The 20,381-nt window shown below is 49.1% G+C and overlaps 1 protein-coding gene across 3 annotated transcripts; it reads left to right on the top strand.

Moving 5' to 3' along the window:
- The first annotated feature begins 2,390 nt into the window (after window positions 1-2,390).
- LOC115078123 (protein FAM122B-like) lies at window positions 2,391-19,439 on the top strand. Of its 3 annotated transcripts, XM_029580789.1 has the most exons (9): window positions 2,396-2,734; window positions 9,098-9,179; window positions 11,256-11,318; window positions 15,907-15,950; window positions 16,416-16,470; window positions 16,674-16,735; window positions 16,835-16,890; window positions 17,721-17,823; window positions 18,325-19,439. In XM_029580789.1, exons 1-9 carry the CDS (start codon window positions 2,634-2,636, stop codon window positions 18,365-18,367), a joined length of 609 nt encoding a protein of 202 aa, XP_029436649.1. In that variant the 5' UTR covers window positions 2,396-2,633; the 3' UTR covers window positions 18,368-19,439. The 3 variants fall into 3 exon arrangements, with proteins under 3 accessions (XP_029436650.1, XP_029436648.1, XP_029436649.1); XM_029580790.1 differs by lacking the exon at window positions 17,721-17,823 and having other exon boundaries at window positions 2,391-2,734; XM_029580788.1 differs by lacking the exon at window positions 16,674-16,735 and having other exon boundaries at window positions 2,394-2,734.
- Window positions 19,440-20,381: the final 942 nt, after the last annotated feature.

Below are 20,381 nucleotides of genomic sequence, written 5' to 3'. Positions count from 1 at the left end.
GTCTGCCCAGTAAGCTTCTTATGGTAGTAACTGCCGCGCAGGTTACCCCCCCCCCCCATGTTTCTGTTAAGGGAAGCAAATGCCACTTCATGCAGTTATCTACAAGCCATAAAATAACCCATAAAAAATGTACTGCTAGCAATATTTTTACTGGGTGATGAGCCTTCTTGAAAATTCAAATAGTGCTGCTTGACGTGCTTTGCTTATGGACTTGGCCATAGAAGCAGACCTGTGCTTTTTCCCTTGTTTGCTTATCAGTAACCCAGACCATAAAAGTCAGGGCCTGTGTTGGTTGTCATCTGAATCCAATTCCTTTTTCTTTCCCCACCCCTCACCATCAAAGCAGAGAGCAATGTTGCAGTTGTGTTTATCAGTTCCCCAGACTGTAAAAGACAGGGCCGTCATTGGTTGTTGTCTAAATCCAATTCCCCTTTTCCCCCTGCCTTTGAAGCTGAGAGCAATGTTGCAGTTGCATCAACAGTATCAAGGCTTATTGGTTAAGAGTAGTAACCACCACAACATCAAGTTACCCCCATGCACTCTTTTCTTTATTTCCAGCCTCTAGCCTTTAGGGATCCACAGTGTTTATCCCATGCCCCTTTGAATTCTTTGACTGTTTTGTTTTCACCACCTCCTCTGGAAGGGCATCCCAGGCATCCACCACCCTCTCTCTCCATGAAGAAATATTTCCTGATGTTGGTTCTGAGTCGTTCCCCCTGGAGTTTCATTTCATGACCCCTAGTTCTACCTTTTCCCTTCCAACGGAAAAGGTTTGAAGTCCGTGCATCATTAAAACCTTTCAGGTATCTGAAGGTCTGTATCATATCTCCCCTGCACCTCCTCTATTCCAGGGTAGACAGATTCAGATCCTTCAGCTTCTCATAAGTCTTCTGATACTTATCCTACACCATTTTGGTCACCCTTCCCCTTCACTGGACCATCTCCATCCTGTCTCTATCCTTTTTGAAATACGGGCTCCAGCACTCTAGGTAAGGCCTCACCAAGGACTTGTACATGGGTATTGTCACTTCCTTTTTCTTACTGGTTTTTCCTCTCTATATGCAACCCAGCATTCTTCTGGCTTTAGCTATTGCATTGTTACATTGCTTTGCCATCTTCAGCTCACCAAACATTATCAACCCATGTGCTCTCTTGGTTCGTGCACATCAGTCTTTCACCCCCATCACATACAGCTCTTTTAAATTACTGCATCCCAGGTACATGACTCTACACTTCTTGGCATTGAATCCCAGCTGCCAAATTTCAACCACTCGTCAAGCTTTCTTAAATCACTTTTCAGGCAATGTCCACTCTGTTGCAGATCTTAGTATCATATGCAAATAGACACTTTATCTTCTATCCCCTCTGCAATGTTGCTCACAAAGATATTGAACAGATCCAGTCCCAATACCAATCCCACAATCTTATTTGCTTCCAAATGGAATGACAATCTCTCTGCATAATAGTCCCAGATATTGAGTTGTCCCACATCAAATGCCTGAATGTGACCAACAGCAGCCATAACTGCAGATGAGTGTGTTGCTTTGATTTCTAAGCACAGCCTTTCTCTTAAAATGTTGGCTGATCGTGCTGGATTCATCAATCAAGAACTGCATACCCCTGCTGACTCTGTACTTCAAAAGCAGCAGAATCCCATCCTCATTGTAAGAGTGTAGGATATTAGGTGATGCCAGAATTAACTTTTATTATTTACATCAGTAATCAGTTTGATGAGGAGCTGTACAAAACCAGAAAAAATAAAAGGCAGGAACTAAAAAGTATCTAGCAAAGAACCTGAACATCCCATACAATTAGCATGCCTCCCTGCGGCCTACATAACACGCACAAAGCTATAAGGTGCTGTGACACTTCTCCCTGGCCCCAAGTTGTTAAGTGCTGTGACAATATCACATTCCATCTGAAAGCATGATGGTATTTGTAGTTCCTGACTCTTCGTAACCCATTGAATTCAATGCTGCTGGTCTCATAATGCACCTGGATTTGAGTTGTGAGAAATACAGGACCAGCCTATAGTTCCCTTCCTGAGTCTAGATCGCAGATCTAAAGGCCGGAAAGCAGCATCCCAAGAGAAAGTGAATTCCACAGGGGCAGAGAAGAGGCTATCCAAGAAACAATTTTATTTCATAATCTCACTAATATCGTCTCAGCCAGGGCGTCATTAAAATAACTGGAAAAAAAAAACTTCTTAGAACTGCAACTCTCTGCATGCACTGGGGCAAAACCAGAACTCGCTCCTTTAGCTCGACTGAGAAGAGAGCACCAAAAGCCAATACATTTCCGGGTTTGCGTGTCCATGCATGACGTAACAACGCAGGTCACCGCCCATGGCGTCTTTTTGACGCAATTCTTCCCTCCTTTGCCCCGCCCTCTCCCCTCCCCCGCGGCCGGTAGGCGGGGCGAAAGTGACGTCAAGCGGGCGCCGGAGCTGCGGTGAAGAGAGCAGGAAACGGCCTGGGCGGACGTGCTGGAGTGTGGGACGCGGACACGGCGAAGGCCAGGACGGCGGTAGCTTTAGCAGCATGCGCCGGGGACTACCGAACTCCCGCCCGCCGCCTCCCCATCGCTGAGTGGCGGCGCAGCGACTGCTGGGGGCCCGGCCTCGGCCCAGCGTCATGGAGCGGATGGAGGTGGATCAGTGCGCCTGCGCAGCCCCGGGAGGAGGCGGAACCTCACTGCGCAGGTCCAACAGCGCCCCTATGATCCCCCACTTAAGGTATAATAACCAGATATTACCACCCATACAATAATAATATCCAGATATTTCATCTCCCACCCCCCCCAACAGCAATATAACAGCAAGCTATTATAATAACAAGATACTCATTCCTTGCCTTCTGATATATAACAGTGGGGGTCTTCTCTCCCCAAGCCATAATGACAAGGTTTGTATCCCACATTCCCCTCTCAAGGTATAATCATAGTGGGATAGATTCAGTTGACTCTTTTTGCATAACAATTTAACATATGTTGCCAAAGTAGTATAACACATAACGATTAAAAGGTAAACCACTCAATATACAATAATAAGAACCTGCAGTAACCTCTGAGATATAATAGCAAGATGTCCCATACCCACCCTCCAAGGTATAATAACAGGAAGATATCCTACGCCTCTTTGGCAAGACCCATGTACCAACAGAAATATGGTCACGCATTTCCCCAAAACATTGCTTGAGATAATTAATAGATATTTCTCTAGGGGGGGGTGTGGGGGTATGAGTGAGTATAATAATATCACCAATATATCTTATCCCCCTGCCCCCTCCCCCCCCCCCCCCCCACATACACACACTGCAAAGAATAAGAATAGAAAGAGGTATAGAAATAGTGGGATATCCCACCTACACTCCAATGCTGAGAATTAAGAGCAAGATATTCCAATCATTTTCTCCCAATAAATATTAACAGCAAGATGTTCTGATTCCTGGGGTATAATGTCAGCCAGATAATCCACCTCACACCACTGAATAAAGCAATATATCCTACCCTACCCAAATAACAACAGCAACATATTCTGCCATGGGGTGTAATATCGGCAAAGTATCCCATTCTCATACTGCAATAGAAAGATAGTCACATCTTAAAGTATAATAACAACATGTCTCACTTTTATCTGAGATGTAATAGTGCTATATTCCACGCTGTTGGGAGGTATAAAAACAGTTTCCTTATCGTCCTGCCAGACCAGTCCAGATGAATGGTCTGCTCTCCAGCAGGTGGAGGCAGAGTACACAAGCCTTTTCTGATGTCATGGTCCCGATGTAGATGGGTGCAGCAGGAAAGGCTGGCAGTAATTCTCTGCCAACAGAGAAGGAAGAACTGTGCATAAAGAAGAACTTTTTTGCTAAGCTCCCAGGATGACGGTCCAGCTGATCGATCTTCCTTGGACAGCCTAAACTGAGCTGAAAAATGGGAATGATGGCCAGGATTGGCTGCTCTTCCTTTCCTGGAAAAGAAAATCCAGTTCCTATTTGAACCTGGTCTGAAAAGGCCCTGCACCCAGTAGTAAGAGCATACATTTGTACAAAAAAAAAAAAAGAGAGAGTACAGCTACAGATTTCTATGGTGGGCCTGAGGAAGGTTAGTTATCTCCTTTTGCAGGAACTATGAGATGCTGGAGGAGTCAGCATTTGATCAGTTACTGTAGGAGGAGGTATGAGCCATTGCAACTGAAGGGGAGGAGCTGCCAGACTGGCAAGGGCCCTGGGCAGGAGTAATATTGGTGTGCCTGGGAAGCAGGCTGGGGCAAAGAGAATACCCCAGCAGCCAAGCAATGGTAGACCCCAGGGCTCCACAGAGGGCTTCTCTAGGGGTATCTCAGTAGGACTGTACAGTGGAACAGGAGTTTTCCATGGAGCTTGTCCTGGTTCCGCACAAGGCTTATTCTGCAGTGAAGAGAGGGAGAAGTAGGTGACCAGCAGAGCCCATCGCCCCGCCCCGAGTTTGGGGAAAAAAAGATTCTAGGTTTAAAGAGACCCCAGATGGAACTGGATAAAGGTCCTTCTGCAGACCACTCCAGGATCCAAAACAAACTGTTGGAGGAGGTTGAGAGACAGACGACAGGGGAAAGCTCAGAAGAAGCAGAGATGACATCACTTGGAGGTGAGGATGCAGTGGTGAGACTCTTTCAGAAGGCTGAATTTGGAGTGCTTATATCCCAAGAGAGCCAGTTTCTGGCGCTTTCGGATAGACAGGAAAGGGAAGTAGCCCCAAGAGGAGATCCAATTTTAGCAAGGGTTAAGAAACCCTTAAAGCCTTCCTCCTTCACCCAGCAGCACAGGAGATGATTATGGTGGAAGGGGAGACCCCGGAATCCACCCTTAGGACCAAGAGAGCCATTCTGGTTATCAATCCATCAGGCAGAGATGGATGGCCTGTTTCAAATGCCAGAGGCGGATGTAGCAGTGGCTGCAGTCACACGAAAGACACGGATCCTAGTGAAAGGAAGCAAGACCCTGAAGGACCCCTACGATAGGAAGACTGAAGCAGCTCTGAAACGATCTTTAGAAACTGCCAGTGTGTCCTTACAGGCAGCAATCTGTGGGTGGTACATGGCTAGATTGTTGTCTCAGTGGATCCAGGAGCTGCAACCGGATATGGAGGAGCCCAAGGACATCTGATATAGAGAGGTGGTTAAGCTGGAATCAGGAGCAGACACTTTATATGACTTAATCAGGGCATTGGCCAAATAGCGATGGTGATGCCAGCTAGGAGTTTGCTGTGGCTGAGGAACTGAATATTAAGTCCTGTCTTCAAAGCACATCTATGTAGGCTATCCTTCAAAGAGAGGTGGTTCGGGGCAGAACCAGAAAAGCTGGTAAAGGACCTAGGGGAGTCCAGGCCTCTGAGACTGCCAGAGGACAGGGGCAGGGGAGTGGCGAGAGGCTATCATGCTTATTAGCGAGAGCTCAAGCAGTATAGATCTGGAAGATATGCCACTCCTCAGACAGCTAGGTTGTCAACATCAGCCCACTACTTTCAGGGAGCTTAAGATGAACTTGATGCTCAAAATGAGGCTATGAAGGTTCACTTCACACCTCCACCAGTTGGCATCTTTTTGGCTTAGTTTTATAAGGCATGGACTTGCATTACTGAGGACAAGTTAGGTCCTGGAGATTATTTGGCAGGGTAATGCCCTTGAATTACCGCCCCTGTTCCAGAGGCCTACATCCAGTCCCCATGCAGACTGAGTTCAGGAAAGCCAGCCATTCAAACGATGTTAGACTGACTGCTCCAGTTGGACACTATAATGTCAGTTCCTGAGAGGGAGATCATCCATTTACTTTGTGATTCCCAAGAAGGAGGGCACTTTTGGGCCGTTCTTAGACTTAACATGTCAACAGGGCACTTTGCCGCACTTTTGAATGGAAACAAAGTCAGAATTGCTAGCAGTAAGGAAGGGAGAGTTTCTTATCGCCTTAGTCCTTTCTGAAGTGTATCTTCATATCCCCTTCAAGGAAGATCATCAGAGATTTTTGAGGTTCACGATATTGGAAAAACACTACCAGTTCAGAGCCATGCTTTTTTGGATGATCAATGCCCTGCATGGTAGAGGTGGCAGCATTCCTGCACAAAGAGGGAGTAGTCCACTCCTATCTTGATGATTGGCTAATCTGAGCTAAGTTGAAGCAGGAGAATCGGAAGCCCACAAACAGAGTTCTTCAGCTCCTGCAATCCCTAGGATGGGTAGTTAACAGAGAAAAAAGCCAGTGTTACCCTGCTCAGTTCATAGTTTATCTGGGAGCCTGATTCAGTACGAGATTATGAAGCCCAAGAGCATCACCAGGTTTCAGGCTCAGTAAGATTGTATCTACTGGTATTAGGGTCAGTGGCCACAGCCATAGATGTGGTACCATGTGTGAAGGCCCACATGAACTCCCTGCAGAGAGCCCTGTTCTCTTGATGGTCTCCTCAAAGGCAGGACTACCAGTGGATTCTCCTTGTACCAAGAGAGGCCAAGAACAGTCTGTAGTGATGGCTATTCGAGGCCAATCTAACAAAAGTAGTAGATGTGGACCCCGCCAAATTGGCTCCTTGCAGGAGTCAAGTAGAGCAGGGTTGCTGATCAATCTGAGAAGCCTCATGGACAATAAATAGAAAATAGGGCAATCAGACAGTCACTGATGGACATTTGCCTGTCATTAAAGAGGCAGGCAGTATAAATTCTGTCAGCGCCACAGCTATAGCCTGCATGAACAGGAAGGGGGAACAAAGAGCCCTTGGTTGGCTTGGGAGACAAATGAGCTGAGCAGAAGCGCATCTTGAGGCTCTGTCAGCGTTGCATATGGTGAAGGTGGACAATGTAAGAGCAGACTTCATGATCAGGTTCACTGTAGACCCGGGGGTCTGGGAATTAGCGGAACAGGCCTTGTGCAGAATGTGTCCAGATAGGGGACCCCTGCTGGGACCTGATGTCAGCCTACTGAAATGCTAAGGCAGCAAATTTCTTCAGCCAACGAAAGGAGAGGGCCCAGAAAGGTATAGATGCCATGACCCAGCTTTGGCCATCAAGCAAGCTTCTATATGTTTTCCCTCCCCTTCTCATCACAGGGCAAGTTCTCCAACGGATCATAACTCACTCCGGGTGGGTCATTATGAAAATCAGATGCCCTTGGTATGTGAATCTGATCAGGTTAAAGAAGGAGGAACCATTCGCGCTCGCTTTAGACAAGGGGCTCCTGTATTAGTCCAGTGGCAATGGAGCATCCAGGATCATTTCATCTTAAGGCCTGGCTATTGAAAGGAGAAGGCTGAGAAGGAATGGCTTTTCGGAAGCAGTAATCGAGACAGTGTTGAAGGCAAGGAATATAGGTGCCATAGCAAGGGTCTGTCCCCTTCAATCCTGGAATTTCTGCAGGTTGGTTTGTAGAAGGGTTTAGCACTTAACTCTTTAAATGTACACGTGGCAGCCCTGTTATGCTTCGGGGGCAGGTTGGGGATGGTCCCTTGGCCTCACATCCGGATGTAGCACATTTTTTGAAGGAGGTGAACGTGTTGCCTCCAGTATGTCAGGTGATCCCGTTTTGGAAGCTAATCTTAGTGTGGAGATTCCTAGCAGTAGCCCCCTTTAAGCTACTGAGGGAGGCATTGGTCAAGACTCTAACATTTGAGGACAGTATTCCTAGTGTCCATCTCTGTTCAGCCAGAAGAATTTTGGAGCTCCAGGTGCCGTCATGTGGATATCCTTATTTGGTGTTTTTGGTCACCATTTGGCCAGTGCCTTGCTTTGTACCAAAGGTGGTATCCGAGTTCCTTGTCAGAGGAGATCTTACACTTTCTGGATGTGCGTCGTGCACTGCTTAGTTACCTGAAAGTCAAAAACGCTTTCCGGAGGATGGCAAAAGGGGAAGCAGCCTCAAAAGTGTATATTGCAAGGTGGATTAAGGAGGCAGTTGCCTCAAGTTATGTTGGAAAAGGCAGAAGGGTCCCAGAGGGTATGAAAGTATACTCCATGAGGGCACAGGTCTTGAGGTGGGCACAGGTCTTGAGGCAGACACATGGGCTTTTTTATATTCATTTGTCAAGCATTGTAAGCCAAGGAGGACTCAGTATTTGACAGAATCCTGGAAGCTGTGATAGGCTCGCTATGCCCAGGTTAGGTACTGCTTGGGCCCGGCCCATTCATCTGGACTGGTCTGGCAGGACAATGAGGAAGGTGAAATTTAAGCTTACCTGCTAACTTCTTTTCCTTGAGTCCTGACAGACCAGTCCAGAACCCACTTGATTGGCCATAGCACCTTTTTCTTGTTCTTTTCTGTTTTAGTTCTTGTTCAGACATATTTAGGGTGCCCAGTAGTATCGGCATACAGGGGAGAAGAGAAGAAAGTCTCCAGAGAAGGACTAACAAGAGCCTGTCCATGGCACTCAGATGAATATATAATTTTTGTTTAGATATTTGGAATGGGTGAAAGAAATATTTGTAGATTAGACAAAGCCTTGGGCATGAAACTGTTGGCAGCCTTTCCTGCTGCACTCAGCTATACTGGAGAAAATGATATCAGAAAAGGCTTGTGTTCTCTGCTTTCATGTGCTGGTGAGCTAGGATAACCCATTCATTTGGACTGGTCTGGCAGGACTCAGGTAAAGGAACAGGCATGCTTACATTTCACCATCGTATACTTCTCTGTGCAGAGTGGTAAAGAACTATATCCCACCCTAGCTGGAGGTGTAATTTATATACTAAGAACTCGCTGGATGTGAATGCTTCATTAAGGCAGTTTCTGATGCTGTAGACTGATAGATTATGGACCTTAGTTTTCCCAAAAATGAGTGTTTAGGATTTTTAAGTGGACTTTATGGTTAGGAAAACAAAATAACGGAAAATCTCTGCGGGCCAGCTGCAGTATCTCTGGCCATTGCACAGTACCCTCCGGCTCCTTTTTCATGTGGTTAGTACGTCGAGAAGCTGAGTGCAGGTCCCCTTCCCTGCATGGCTGCAGGGATCCCCCTCCGTGCTCTGCCACTTATAATGATATATCACCATTTCAGTACCCGGAGAGGACTTCTCTGTGCTGCAGTACACGTGGGGGTGATTCCCATTCCTGACGACTGAAGTGTGCATTCTGTCTCCCTGCAGTGACTCCTCGCTGCACTTTCAATCCTGTGGGAACAGATGTCGGCGCAGCAGTGTGTCCTTGAACCTGGGCTGCCCTGGACTGGTAAGCCAGTAGGGCTCTTAACCTTTTAACCTTCCCGGCTGTTCATCTTTAACCCTAAGATAATTAACTCCTTGTTAAGGATGTGAACTGATTTCTTTTGTTAGTCTTGCGATCCATTATTAGCCTGACCTTTCCCATCAGATTTCATAGGGCATCTCCACGTTGTGTAATTCCTCTGCCCTCAGGCAGGCCAGTCCACACCCGGCGGGTTATGCACTCCTGCCGGCAGATGAGGATGGAGAAACTGACACATGCCTGCCAGTTTTCTCCGTCTGCAGCAAATGGTGGACATGCATAATCTTCCCGTGGGACTACTTCTTTTAAAAAAAGAAAAGAAGAGGAAGAAGGAACAAAGCTCCTGAGGTGATCACAGTCTGGTGCTCTGCTTCAATTGAGCATTTGAGTCAAGGCATTTTTGCTTGGTTTTGACTAAAAAAAAAAAAAAAAGACAGAATGAGAAAGGGGCAGCTTGGGAATGAAGGTTTCTGCCCTCTACCCCCTCGTAGTTATAGGCCTGATCGTGCTTCCAGCCGACAACAGACTGGTCTCAGGTAAAGGAGAATTCTGTTCTTTTCGGGCTGTCCCCCCCCCCCCCCCCACGGCAGTACCTTTCTCGCATTACCGTTCAGGGTCTCTGGAGGTGAGGATACACCGGGGTGTTTGTCTGCTGGTCCTATTAGGGAAAGGAGCTTCGCGGTGCCAAAAAGGGCCTACAAACATTGTGGTAGGCTGCAGCTTGGTGTTTCCCAGGCGCTCGTGCAGATACATGCATGAGTACGCACGCTAACATGCTTCAGGTTCACACACTCACGAATAAGCATATGGATTGGGTATTTAGGCCGCGACCTCAAGTTACGCATATACACGCGTCCAGTTTGCTCTCCCTTCGGAGGAGTGTGGAGCAATGGCACCAGGACCTCCCTTTTGGGCAGTTTGCCATCACAATCGCTTAGCCTATGCCAGCCTGGCCTAGAGGCTCAGAGCAAATTGATCTCTAAGGATTTTACCACCTTTTGGAGCATCCCCCTCACCTTGTGAGGGCTCAGTGGAAGGGGGGGGGGGGGCGCAAGAGGCGATGTGCTGGTCAGTGGCAGTTCATCCCTCCCCCATTGTTCTCTAGGGGGTGGGGTATTCGTGGAAGGAGCCTTAGCGGGCCCATGGTTCCAGGGATGGATTCAGCTTCCTTCTCCTGGGTGGAATTGTTTTTCTAAGGGTTGAAAACCTTTTTTAAAATGGCGCCCATCAGGAAGGAAGGCAGTCCAGGCCACTCTTGACAGACAGGTCACACAAGCACCGTAAAGAGGTGGAGAAAGCAGAGCACAGCCCGTGGGATGGCCCTGGGAGTGCCTCGGAGTCCTCATCGTTAGAGGAAGGTGGAATCCTGCCTGTTTTGGAGCCACGCAGGGCCCTGCTAGGTTACCCGGCTTATTGAAACAGATCCTGAAGACACTTGGACTACATGGGAGTGGTTCTACAACCTGAATTCTGGATATATATATATATATATATATATATATCTGTGATGTCAGCAAGTCGGTTTCTCTGTCTCCATCTGCTGGTAGGAGTGCATAACGCACCGGGATGAATTGGCCTGCCTTCCTTAGAGGAAAGGAAATTATTATGGAAGAAGTCATTTCACCTTTTGGTTTGTGAATACTGTTGCCAGAATCTTGCACAGGGATTACAGCCCAAAGCTAGACCTTACAGAGGGACTGGATTCTGAGCTGGGCCTTATACAGGAAATGGAATCCAGAATCAGGGGCATTAGGCATTTAATCAGCCAATAAGAATTGTGTGAGGATCAGAGCTCTTTGTAATCATTGGTCCAGTTTTTATAAACATTCACTTTGTTTGGCATATTGCAGCACTTCAAGAATGATTACAACAGCTCTGGTCCTCACATACGCCTGGATCTGGTGTATGATGGCCCTGTAATTATATATATTAAAATATTTGTTCGGTTTATTTGATGAAAAATATATATTTGGTTCCAAGCTTATAAAAATATTGAGCTGTTTTATATTTGTGCTGGTTTTGGTGTGTGGGGTGATTATAATATTTTCTTTCCCATTGCAGTCATTCCCACTCTCTCCTTTCCAGCTGTCCGCTAGCCACGTGGACCACTTCAGCACACTACAGGTCAGCCCCTCCACCTTCACCCTTTCTTGTCAGATTCATGCCCGGTGTACGTGCTCTCTCTCCTGTTCATACACAGATCAGTCCAGACAAGTGGATGGCAGATGGAGGCAGAGAACAAAACTTTGAGGCGCTGCTACATAACCGAGAGGGCCACCTGCAGGACCCTCACTATTTCTCTGTCTCCAGCAGACGGTAGAGGTGCAACCCTGCAGTCTGACAAGGAAAAATGGGAGTCAAGAGAAGTTTTTGGCGGAGGCTCCCTGAAGATTCTTTCCTGGACCATCCCTCAGGTCGAGCAGGGAAACCAGGGGGATGGAAACCCCTGCCTGGTGTTCACCTATGGCTTCCGGAGGTCCTGATAGCCAGGAGCTGGCTCCCTTGTTGCCTCAGAGGTCTCCTCCTACGAACTCACTGTCTTGTTCAAGGAAGTACCCTGTTTTGCTGGTATTAAGTTTTAATTTAAAAAAAAAAAAAAAAAAAAGGCAATAGGACTTGCAGCGGCTGATGGAATTGCAGTCGGGGATGGTGGTGAGGGCGTCTGGGATGGCAGGAGCTGTCGGCGCTTGCAGGAATGGGAATTTGGGGTAGCTACCCTTTTCCCTGCGCCCTGGCAGCTCGGGGGGTTTGAGGGAAGCCTCTGTCCGACGTTCGCATTGGGGCGGTGGCGCGGTGCACTTTTTTGGCCATGGGTGCGGCCTAAGGGTTTCCTGCGCATCGCAGACCTGTGTTTTTGCTGCGACTGCAGCTTCGCACTTTTTTTTTTCTCGCGCGCATGGTGCGGTGCTTCAGCTGCGTGCGGCCTGCTTTTGTATTGGCCGGACCACTAGAGTTATGGTGCCAAAGCCGCAAGTGGTGGCATGTGGACTCTGAGATCTGTGGTCCGCGCAGCTCAACGGTCGTTCCCTGTGCTCTGGCTGCGCAGCAGGAGATGAAGGTATTTCAGCTGGGGCGGCCTTGGAAAAGCAGGCCCTCCGGGGGCTGCGGTTGCGGTCCCAGGGGGACCTCAGAGTGCCGCCTGGCCTGTGGTGGATCACAGGCAGGCAGCCGCGGTAGTCGGAGACCCCAGGGATTTCCCCCCTCCTCTGTTGCCTGTGTGCAGGAGTGACAGGATTGGGGGAGGGGATTCGGATGACGGCTGAGCAGGGGACCAAGGATACTGAAGATTTTTCTCCGGAGTTTGTTCTACTCCTGTATAAGGCCTTCCTGGCGAGGAAGGGGGCGGGGATGAAGCATCTGAAGGAAAGGCCACCTCGTTGTTCTGCTAAAAGACCTAGGGTGGTCTCTTCTAGAGGGTTCAGGAATCTGCTGCAACGCCTGGGACTGGATCAAGCAGATTTGGAGGCTGATCTTAGGGATGTGGGAGATTCTGATGATCCGCAGGAGGGCCCTCTGGATCTGCATGGGGCAGATGCGGCTCCTGATGCTAATAAAGATGATCCTGATCTGGACGAGTTCCCAGTGTTGGAAGGGGATGACCCCTGGGTGAATTGCTTGTTTAAATAGGAGGAATTCCGTCCTCTTATTCCCCACTTGTTGGAGGAACTGGGGGTTAAAGTGACTCAGGAGGAGTCTGATAATGAGGGCGTGAATCCGGTCCTGGATGGGCTTTTCCATTGCCTAAGAAAATTCAGAAGTTGGTGAACCGGGAGTGGGACTTTCTGGAAGTGGGTCTAAAGTTCGTCAGGGCCATGGTTAAGCTTTACCCCCTGATGGAGGAGACCTTGGAGCTCCTGTGGGTGCCTAAGGTGGATGCGGCAGTTTCGGCAGTTACCAAGAAGATGACCATCCTGGAGGGCGGGGACGATTGGCTCATTCGCGCAAAGACAGGGGAGGAGCGCGTGCAGTCTCTCCAGTGAGTTATGGATACCTTGTCGCTAGGTTGGGTTATAAATGTGGTGAAGAGTCACCTGGTGCCAACCCAGTCGTTGGGATATCTGGGGGCACTTTTCAATACCCAGAAGGGCAGGGTCTTTCTGACCTTGAACAGGTTGTCAAAGTTACAGGCACAGGTGACGCGTCTGCTTCATCTGTCAGTCCCAAACCTCTGGATTATTTGCAGATCCTGGGGTCCATGGCTTTCACGTTGGATTTGGTTCCATGGGCCTTTGCATACATGAGACCATTGCAGAGGGCACTCTTGTCCAGGTGGAATCCCTTGTCGGAGGAGTATCATCTGCTTTTGCCCCTTCTACGAGAATCCAGGTCCAATCTATCATAGTGGCTATTGTGTCACAATCTGGAAAAAGGAATGGATCTGGAGACCTCGGACTGACCACGGACGCCAATCTCTAGGGTTGGGGGGCCGGTATGCCTGGGGCGGACTGCTCAAGGGCTTTTGTCCGTGGAGGAGAAGTCCTGGTCCATCAGTTGTCTGGAAACAAGGGCAATCTGACGGGCCCTAGAAGCCTTCCTTCCCTGGATCAGAGGTAGGATAGTTTGCATGTTCTCTGACGATGCAATGATGGTGGTATACATCAGTCAGCAAGGAGAGACGAAGAGTCACACGGTGGCTCTGGAAGCTCTTCAGATGTTTGCTTGGATGGAGCTCCATCTCGAGGGAATAGCGGCTTCTCACATCGCAGGTGTGGACAATGTGCAAGTGGATTTCTCAGCAGGCAGCAGCTGGATCCAGGGGAATGGGAGTTGTCCCTGGAAGCTTGGGATCGCATCTGTACCAGGTGAGGCGTTCCTCAGTTGGATCTCATGGCGACTCATGCCAACGCAAAGACGGCGAGGTTTTTCAATTGCAGAAGAGAGGTCAGCGTGGTGGGGCTGGATGCTCTGGTGTGCACTTGACTGACGGGGATCTTATTGTTCCTGTTTCCTCCTTGGCCTCTCGGGCGAGTTCTGCAGTGCATAGAGTCACATCCGGAGTCAGTGGTGCTAGTGGTGTCAGAATGGCTGCGGCGGCCATGGTTTACAGATCTAGTACATCTCGCAGTGGAAGGACCCCTCAAATTGGCCCATCTTCCACTGTTGCTTCGGCAGGATCCCATATTTTCAGTCAGGAGGATTACTTCTGTCTCGCAGCTTGGCTTTTGAGAGGCGGCAGTTGTGCCTGAAAGGATATTCAGAACTGGTTATTTTCAGGCTCGGAGGCCCTCTACGTCTCTGGCGTATGTCGGGGTCTGGAGGGTCTTTGAGTCATGGTGTCCCCTGTCTGTGGAGGTTCCTCATATCTTGGCCTTTTTGCAGGAGGGTTTGTCTAGGGGTCTGGTCTTTAGTTTTCTCCGCTTTTAGGTGTCTGCCTTGGGTTCTCTTAGGGGCAAAGTGCCAGGGAGATCTTTGATTTGATTCCTGAAGGGGGTCAAGCATTTATGCCCTCTGGTTCGTAAGTTGTGCCGGATTAGAGCCTTAATTTAGTTCTGTGAGTTCTCTGTGGTGCACCTTTTGAACCTTTGAAAAGAGCGACTTAGAAAGACCTGACTTTGAAGACAGTGTTTCTAGTGGCCGTATGTTCTGCTAGACGGATTTTGGAATTGCAGGTGCTGTCGTGCAGGGATCCTTTTTTGCGTATTTCTAATAACGGAGTCGGGTTGCGAACGGTCCCCTCTTTTTTTTTTTACCAAAGTTGGTGTCCTCTCTTCATGTTAATCAGATGGTGGATCTTCCGGCCTTTCTGGAAAAGTCTAAGGATTCTCCTCGAGAGAGAGCTGCGTCTCTTAGATGTGCAACTGACTCTGTTGCGGTATCTGAAGGTCACTAGTTCTTTTTGGCGGTCAGATCACCTGTTTGTGTTATTCGGTGGCACGAAGAAAGAAGATAAGGCCTCAAAGGCCAAGATTTCTCGTTGGTTGAAGGAAGCCATTTGCGCTGCTCATATTTGTAAGGGTCGCAAGAGTCCAGTGGGACTGAAAGTGCATTCTACAAGTGCAGGTGGCCTCTTGGGCAGAATGTCGGTTGCTGTCTCCTCGGGAGATTTGTAGAGCGGCGGTGTGGTCCTCGCTTCATGCTTTCACCAGGCATTACAGTTTGGACGTGCGGGGACAGGAGGATGCGTCCTTTGGTGAGTGTGTCCTTCGTGCGGGTCTTTCGGGTTCCCGCCCAGTTTAGGGGTGCTTAGGTACACCCCACTTGTCTGGATTGATCTGGGTATGAACAGGAAAGGAAAATTGGTTCTTACCTTCTAATGTTTGTTCCTGTAATACCACAGATCAGTCCAGAGGCCCTCCCAGTCGCTGCCGAGAGACTGAATTTCCTGATAGTCGATGTTTTTGCAGTTTGTACACATGTTGAGTTCAGACTATTTTTGGTTCCTGGATGTGTGAGAGGCTCCGGTGCAGGGGGTTCTTATCCTGAGTTAGGTGTTCTTTCTTCCTGAGACGGTTGGAGGGTCTAATCTTTGGCTTGAGTACAGGTCAGTCCTGAGGGTCCTGCAGGTGGCGCTCTCGGTTATGTAGCAGTGCCTGAAAAGTTTTGTTCTCTGTCTCCATCTGCTGGTAGGGATGCAAAACCCACTGGTCTGGGCTGATCTGTGGTATTACAGGAATGAAAATTAGCAGGTAAGAACCAGTTTTCCTTTACTGGTTTCACCTTTCCTTCTTGGACTCTTGAACCCACCATGCATTTCTTCTCTTTCGTCTTGCAGGGAGATGGTCAGGATGCCTTTCTCAGAGGCCGACCGCAGAGCAGGTAAGACAGCAGTCCCTGGCTGCACTGTCACGGCGAGAATGGCTGGTAGCGGTATCTTCATTCCTTTTTTTCATAGTAACACGGTGAATGACAGCAGAATGGAAAAGCAGATTGAATAAATTCGATTGCAGAAGCGTGGGAAGGGATGTCAAGGGTGCTCTTCCCAGTGCCTGTGTGGCAAAGCATTCTGGGAAATTTCTCAGCCCAAAAGACTACGAAACAGGGTGTGGTAGATCCTAAGCCAGACCTGGGGGCAGGGAGGGAGCGTCACCCTCGGGTTGTACCATCTAACTGAAGCTCGGCCCAGAGAGAACCTCCCTGTACAGAAAATGACATGGCCTCCACCAGTGTCCTCCTCTCTCGCTCTCTCAGGACAGGCATTAGAAAATGTTTGCTGGCTCCTGTCAGGGGCTCTGCTTGCAGCTGTGCCATTTCTTTTTCTCAGCTGCTTGGCTTTCTTCCTAGGGAGGCCCCAGCGGCTCTAGAGACCAGCGTTCCCTGGCCCCAGAGCTGTCACGTGGTGAGTAAACCAGCCGTGCTGGAGGGAGTCAGGACAGGGGTGAGGGTGGCGTGGGGGAGCCTTGGCATAAGATGGAAAGCAGCGAGATAAGATATGGCGGGCGTGGGAGATAGGATTTGGCAGGTGGGCAAGCAGCGGGAGGGATTCAAGTATAGGAATGATTTAGTTCTTGTAGTACTTGACCTCTTTTCTTTTTCACATAGCCCTTGAGTGGTCATAAAACTGGCATTACATCCAGCTCCTCCCCTCTGCTGCGATTTCCCAGGTGAGCTGGAGAATGGCCAGCCCGAGCGATTATGATGGTCTTGCTGCCGGTTGCTCCGTCACGGCTTGATGTCTAACCAGCTGTCCGTGTCTTCCGTAGGTCCCATGTTACTCTCAGCCTCTCAGCCCCTGCCTTGGGATCCCTGAAGAGAAAAGGTAATAACAGAGCTCTTGGTCGTCTACTGCATTCACTGCCCTAATCCTAACCTCTACCCTAGACCTTGGAGACAGCACCTAACCCTAATCTGTGTACTAATCCCCACCCCTTACCTAAGCCCATTCACTACAAGAACCAGTAGCGTAAACCCTAACCTTAAGCCTTGCCGTCTACTCTAATACTAAGAAGGTAGTACCTCTGCCTAACCCTCCAACCTTAGACCTTAAACCCTAACCCTACGCCTAACCACTAAAGAGTAACCCTGACCCTTACCTTAACTCCAAACCCCAACCACCCATACATAGAAACAATAAGGCCCAGCCACTCGGACCAAATGACTTCTGGTGGACACCACAGCTCTAGGCTGATCTCTGGCTTCCCCTTCGTGCATTCTACTGCTATTTTCGTTCAACCTCAAACTCCTTGTCCCTCTCATTAATCCTCTACCAGCCTTGCTCCTCCCTAGCATCCCCTCTTCAGTCTCTCTGTGCGTATTTCCCTCTGTTATTCACAGGTGTAGAGGACAGATAACCCTGAGCATGCTAGGCCCACTTTTACCCTACACCTCTGCTTTAGCCAAAAGTTCTTTCTGCTTTCCACTTTCTCTTCCATGTCTGCCTTTCTGCCCATATCTGTGTGTCTCTCTCTCGCTCTCTGCTTTTCCATCCCATGTCCACCTCTCACTCAGTCTTTCTGCCTCCCGTCGGTCCATCTCTCTCTCTGCTTTTCTACCCAGTGTCTGTCTCTCAGCACCGCGTCTGCTGCTTTCTCTCTCTCTCTGTTTTAGCCCTCTCTCCTGAATCACATGTTCTCCTGTCGCCTTTCCTAGGAGGTGCAGAAGTAGATTCACCACCCAAGAAACTGTTCATAGCTGGAGTCCCTGGACCCGGGAACCGGGACCTCCCAGTTATCAACTCTACAATTCCCCCAAGGTAACATTCTCCCTCCTTCCCCACGAGGCTAACGCCCCATTAACACACACAAGTAACATCACCCCTTCTCAGCAAGCTAGCGTTGCCCCTCCTCACACACGTAATGTCCCTCTTCACACGCATATGGAGCATCACCCCCTCACACACAAGAGACCTTCCCTTCACTCCATCCCTCTCACACACACACTCACTCTCACACACACACTCTCACACACACTCTCACACACTCACTCTTAGGAAATATTACATGCACCGAAACACATGAACTTCCCCCTGGCAGACAGGTACCAACCTTCCCCATAAGGCTAACACCACACACAGACACACTCTCCCCTCACACCCACCACACACACACACAGGTAGCGCTCCCCCTCCCTCCCTCCCTCCACAAGTGACACTAACCCTCCTTGCACACACCCTGCCACCAAAAACCCCCATGCCCGGGCTTCCCCTCCTGTGCACATGTTGGGCCTGAACCCTTTCTCTCCTTTCTCTCTGCAGTTACTCTGTGACCAGCAGTTTGGGAAGAATCTCTCAGCAATAGCTGTCCTGGGAGTTCGGCAGTGCCAGAGTCAGCAGCATTACGCAAGCCTGCCCTGTCCTTCTGGACCTCTGAGCCCCCCTGATGGCATGTGACAGTATTATATAGGAAACGTAGTCCAGGTGACAAGTGCCAGCAGGAGACATGTGCTCTGAGCCCCGACGGTGGGAGGATGCCGCTTGATTCTGGAGACGTGTAGGAAGATTGCAGATGGTATGAGACTCCTAGTGATGTGTGTGGCAGGATTATACGTGATCTCAGACACTGGGCGACGTATATAGGAGGATAATACACGGTCTCAAACCACTGGTTATGTGTGTGAAGAATCAACATGCTTTGATTACACGTCATTCCTGTCTGCTTCTGGTTTCCCACGTGTCAGTACAGTGCTTGCCGTTGGACAGTGGCAAGGAACGGATATTGCAAAGCCTTGAGCCAGTGAGTGCCAAGATCGACGAGGTGGTGTGTGGAGCGATCCAAGGTTTCCCGTGCACTTGAGTTTGGTTACAGCTGTGATCCTTCAGGAAATGCTGAACTCTGAAAGAGGAGGGGAAGACGCAGATGTACCGTCTGCTGCCAAAGCTGTATCTATTTACTGTCAAGATACTTCTCCCTCCGACACAGACAGGGCTGTCAGGATCGCCTTCCTGTGACGCGCAGAACTTGAGGATCCGCGGTCTCTCCGCCTATAACAGAGACAGGAACCAAGACCCTTCAGCATTTTCTCCACTGTGATACCCAGTCCTGAGGGCCCTCCACACGTACAGGACCCCTTCCCCTGTGACACAGCCAGAATTGAAGGGCCCTCAGCATCTCCTCCCCGCGACACATTCCCAGAAAAGTAATAGCGAGAATCATGCTAAAGATAAAAGAAGCCTTAAAGAGACAGACTGGGTTTATTTTTTATTCCTATAAATGTACATATGTATTTTTGTTTGTTTGAGAGAGATGAGCAACCAGTTTCCTAAAGCTGGTGAGCAGGGACCTGTTCACGTGTTCATTGTAAAGAGTCTTTATATGTCCTTTCCGGTCCTGTTATATGTAGTAATCATCTATTAAAAATGAGAGCAACACACTTTGCCTCTACACTTTTCCTTTGTTTTCAGCTAGATGGTCCAGTGCAGCAGCTGGGTGGCAGTGTTTGCGTGTGCAGTGCAGCAGCTGGGTGGCAGTGTTTGCGTGTGCAGTGCAGCAGCTGGGTGGCAGTGTTTGCGTGTGCAGTGCAGCAGCTGGGTGGCAGTGTTTGCGTGTGCAGTGCAGCAGCTGGGTGGCAGTGTTTGCGTGTGCAGTGCAGCAGCTGGGTGGCAGTGTTTGCGTGTGCAGTGCAGCAGCTTGTGCAGATTCCAGAGGGAGAGCACTAAGGATGATGTGGCCTACATGATATTTGATTGAAAGAGTTGAGTTGGGTTAGCATGGAAGAGAGAAGCCTGAGGGGTGAATTGACAGTCGTCTTCAGTTACAGCGAGGGCCGCGATCTCTCGTGTTGCATCTCCGCTATGTCTAGGACCAGACTTGTAGGAGGCAAGATTGAGGTTAGACAGGAAGAACGTGTTTTACTGGGAGGGTAGCTAAACAGTGGGCAAGTTACCTGAGGATTTCAAGAGCAGGTTGCACACAGATCTGGGGTGATTTAGATAGAGGGGTGTCTTGTGATCACTTCCACCTCTCTCTAAGACTGCAGATGTCTTCTTGAGATGTGCTCTAAGCATTACCTTTCTACGAATGTAGATGACCTCTTGCCGTTCCCTTTTGGTCCAGTCTCTGATTTTAAATGAGCTCCTGAGATTCTTCCTGCCCTATCTTTATGTGGTTTTAGATGACCTCTTGAAGTCCCCTTTAGTGCTATGTTACAATTTTATGAAAAGTAATATGGTCATGAAGTAGGCCAGGGTCAGACCACAAGTCAATGCCTTTAGAGTAACCCAGGCAGTAATTGGCCGTAGAACCTCTCTCGGAGCTCAGCAGGGGCTGTATGCAGCCTTTTCGGACCCTCGGCCAACAAAATTGCTAAAGGCAT

Source organism: Rhinatrema bivittatum, chromosome 16 (genome assembly GCF_901001135.1).
Source record: "Rhinatrema bivittatum chromosome 16, aRhiBiv1.1, whole genome shotgun sequence".
Taxonomy (NCBI): Eukaryota; Metazoa; Chordata; class Amphibia; order Gymnophiona; family Rhinatrematidae; genus Rhinatrema; species Rhinatrema bivittatum.
Note: the sequence above shows the minus strand (reverse complement) of the source record. Positions and strands in the feature narration are given on the sequence as shown.

Bases quoted from the DNA above. Each gene is read 5' to 3' on its own strand.
- LOC115078123 (XM_029580788.1), top strand. From the start codon at position 2,634: ATGGAGCGGATGGAGGTGGATCAGTGCGCCTGCGCAGCCCCGGGAGGA. The intron at 16,891-17,720 runs GTAATAACAGAG...CGCCTTTCCTAG, and splicing joins GGGATCCCTGAAGAGAAAAG to GAGGTGCAGAAGTAGATTCA. The intron at 17,824-18,324 runs GTAACATTCTCC...TTCTCTCTGCAG, and splicing joins AACTCTACAATTCCCCCAAG to TTACTCTGTGACCAGCAGTT.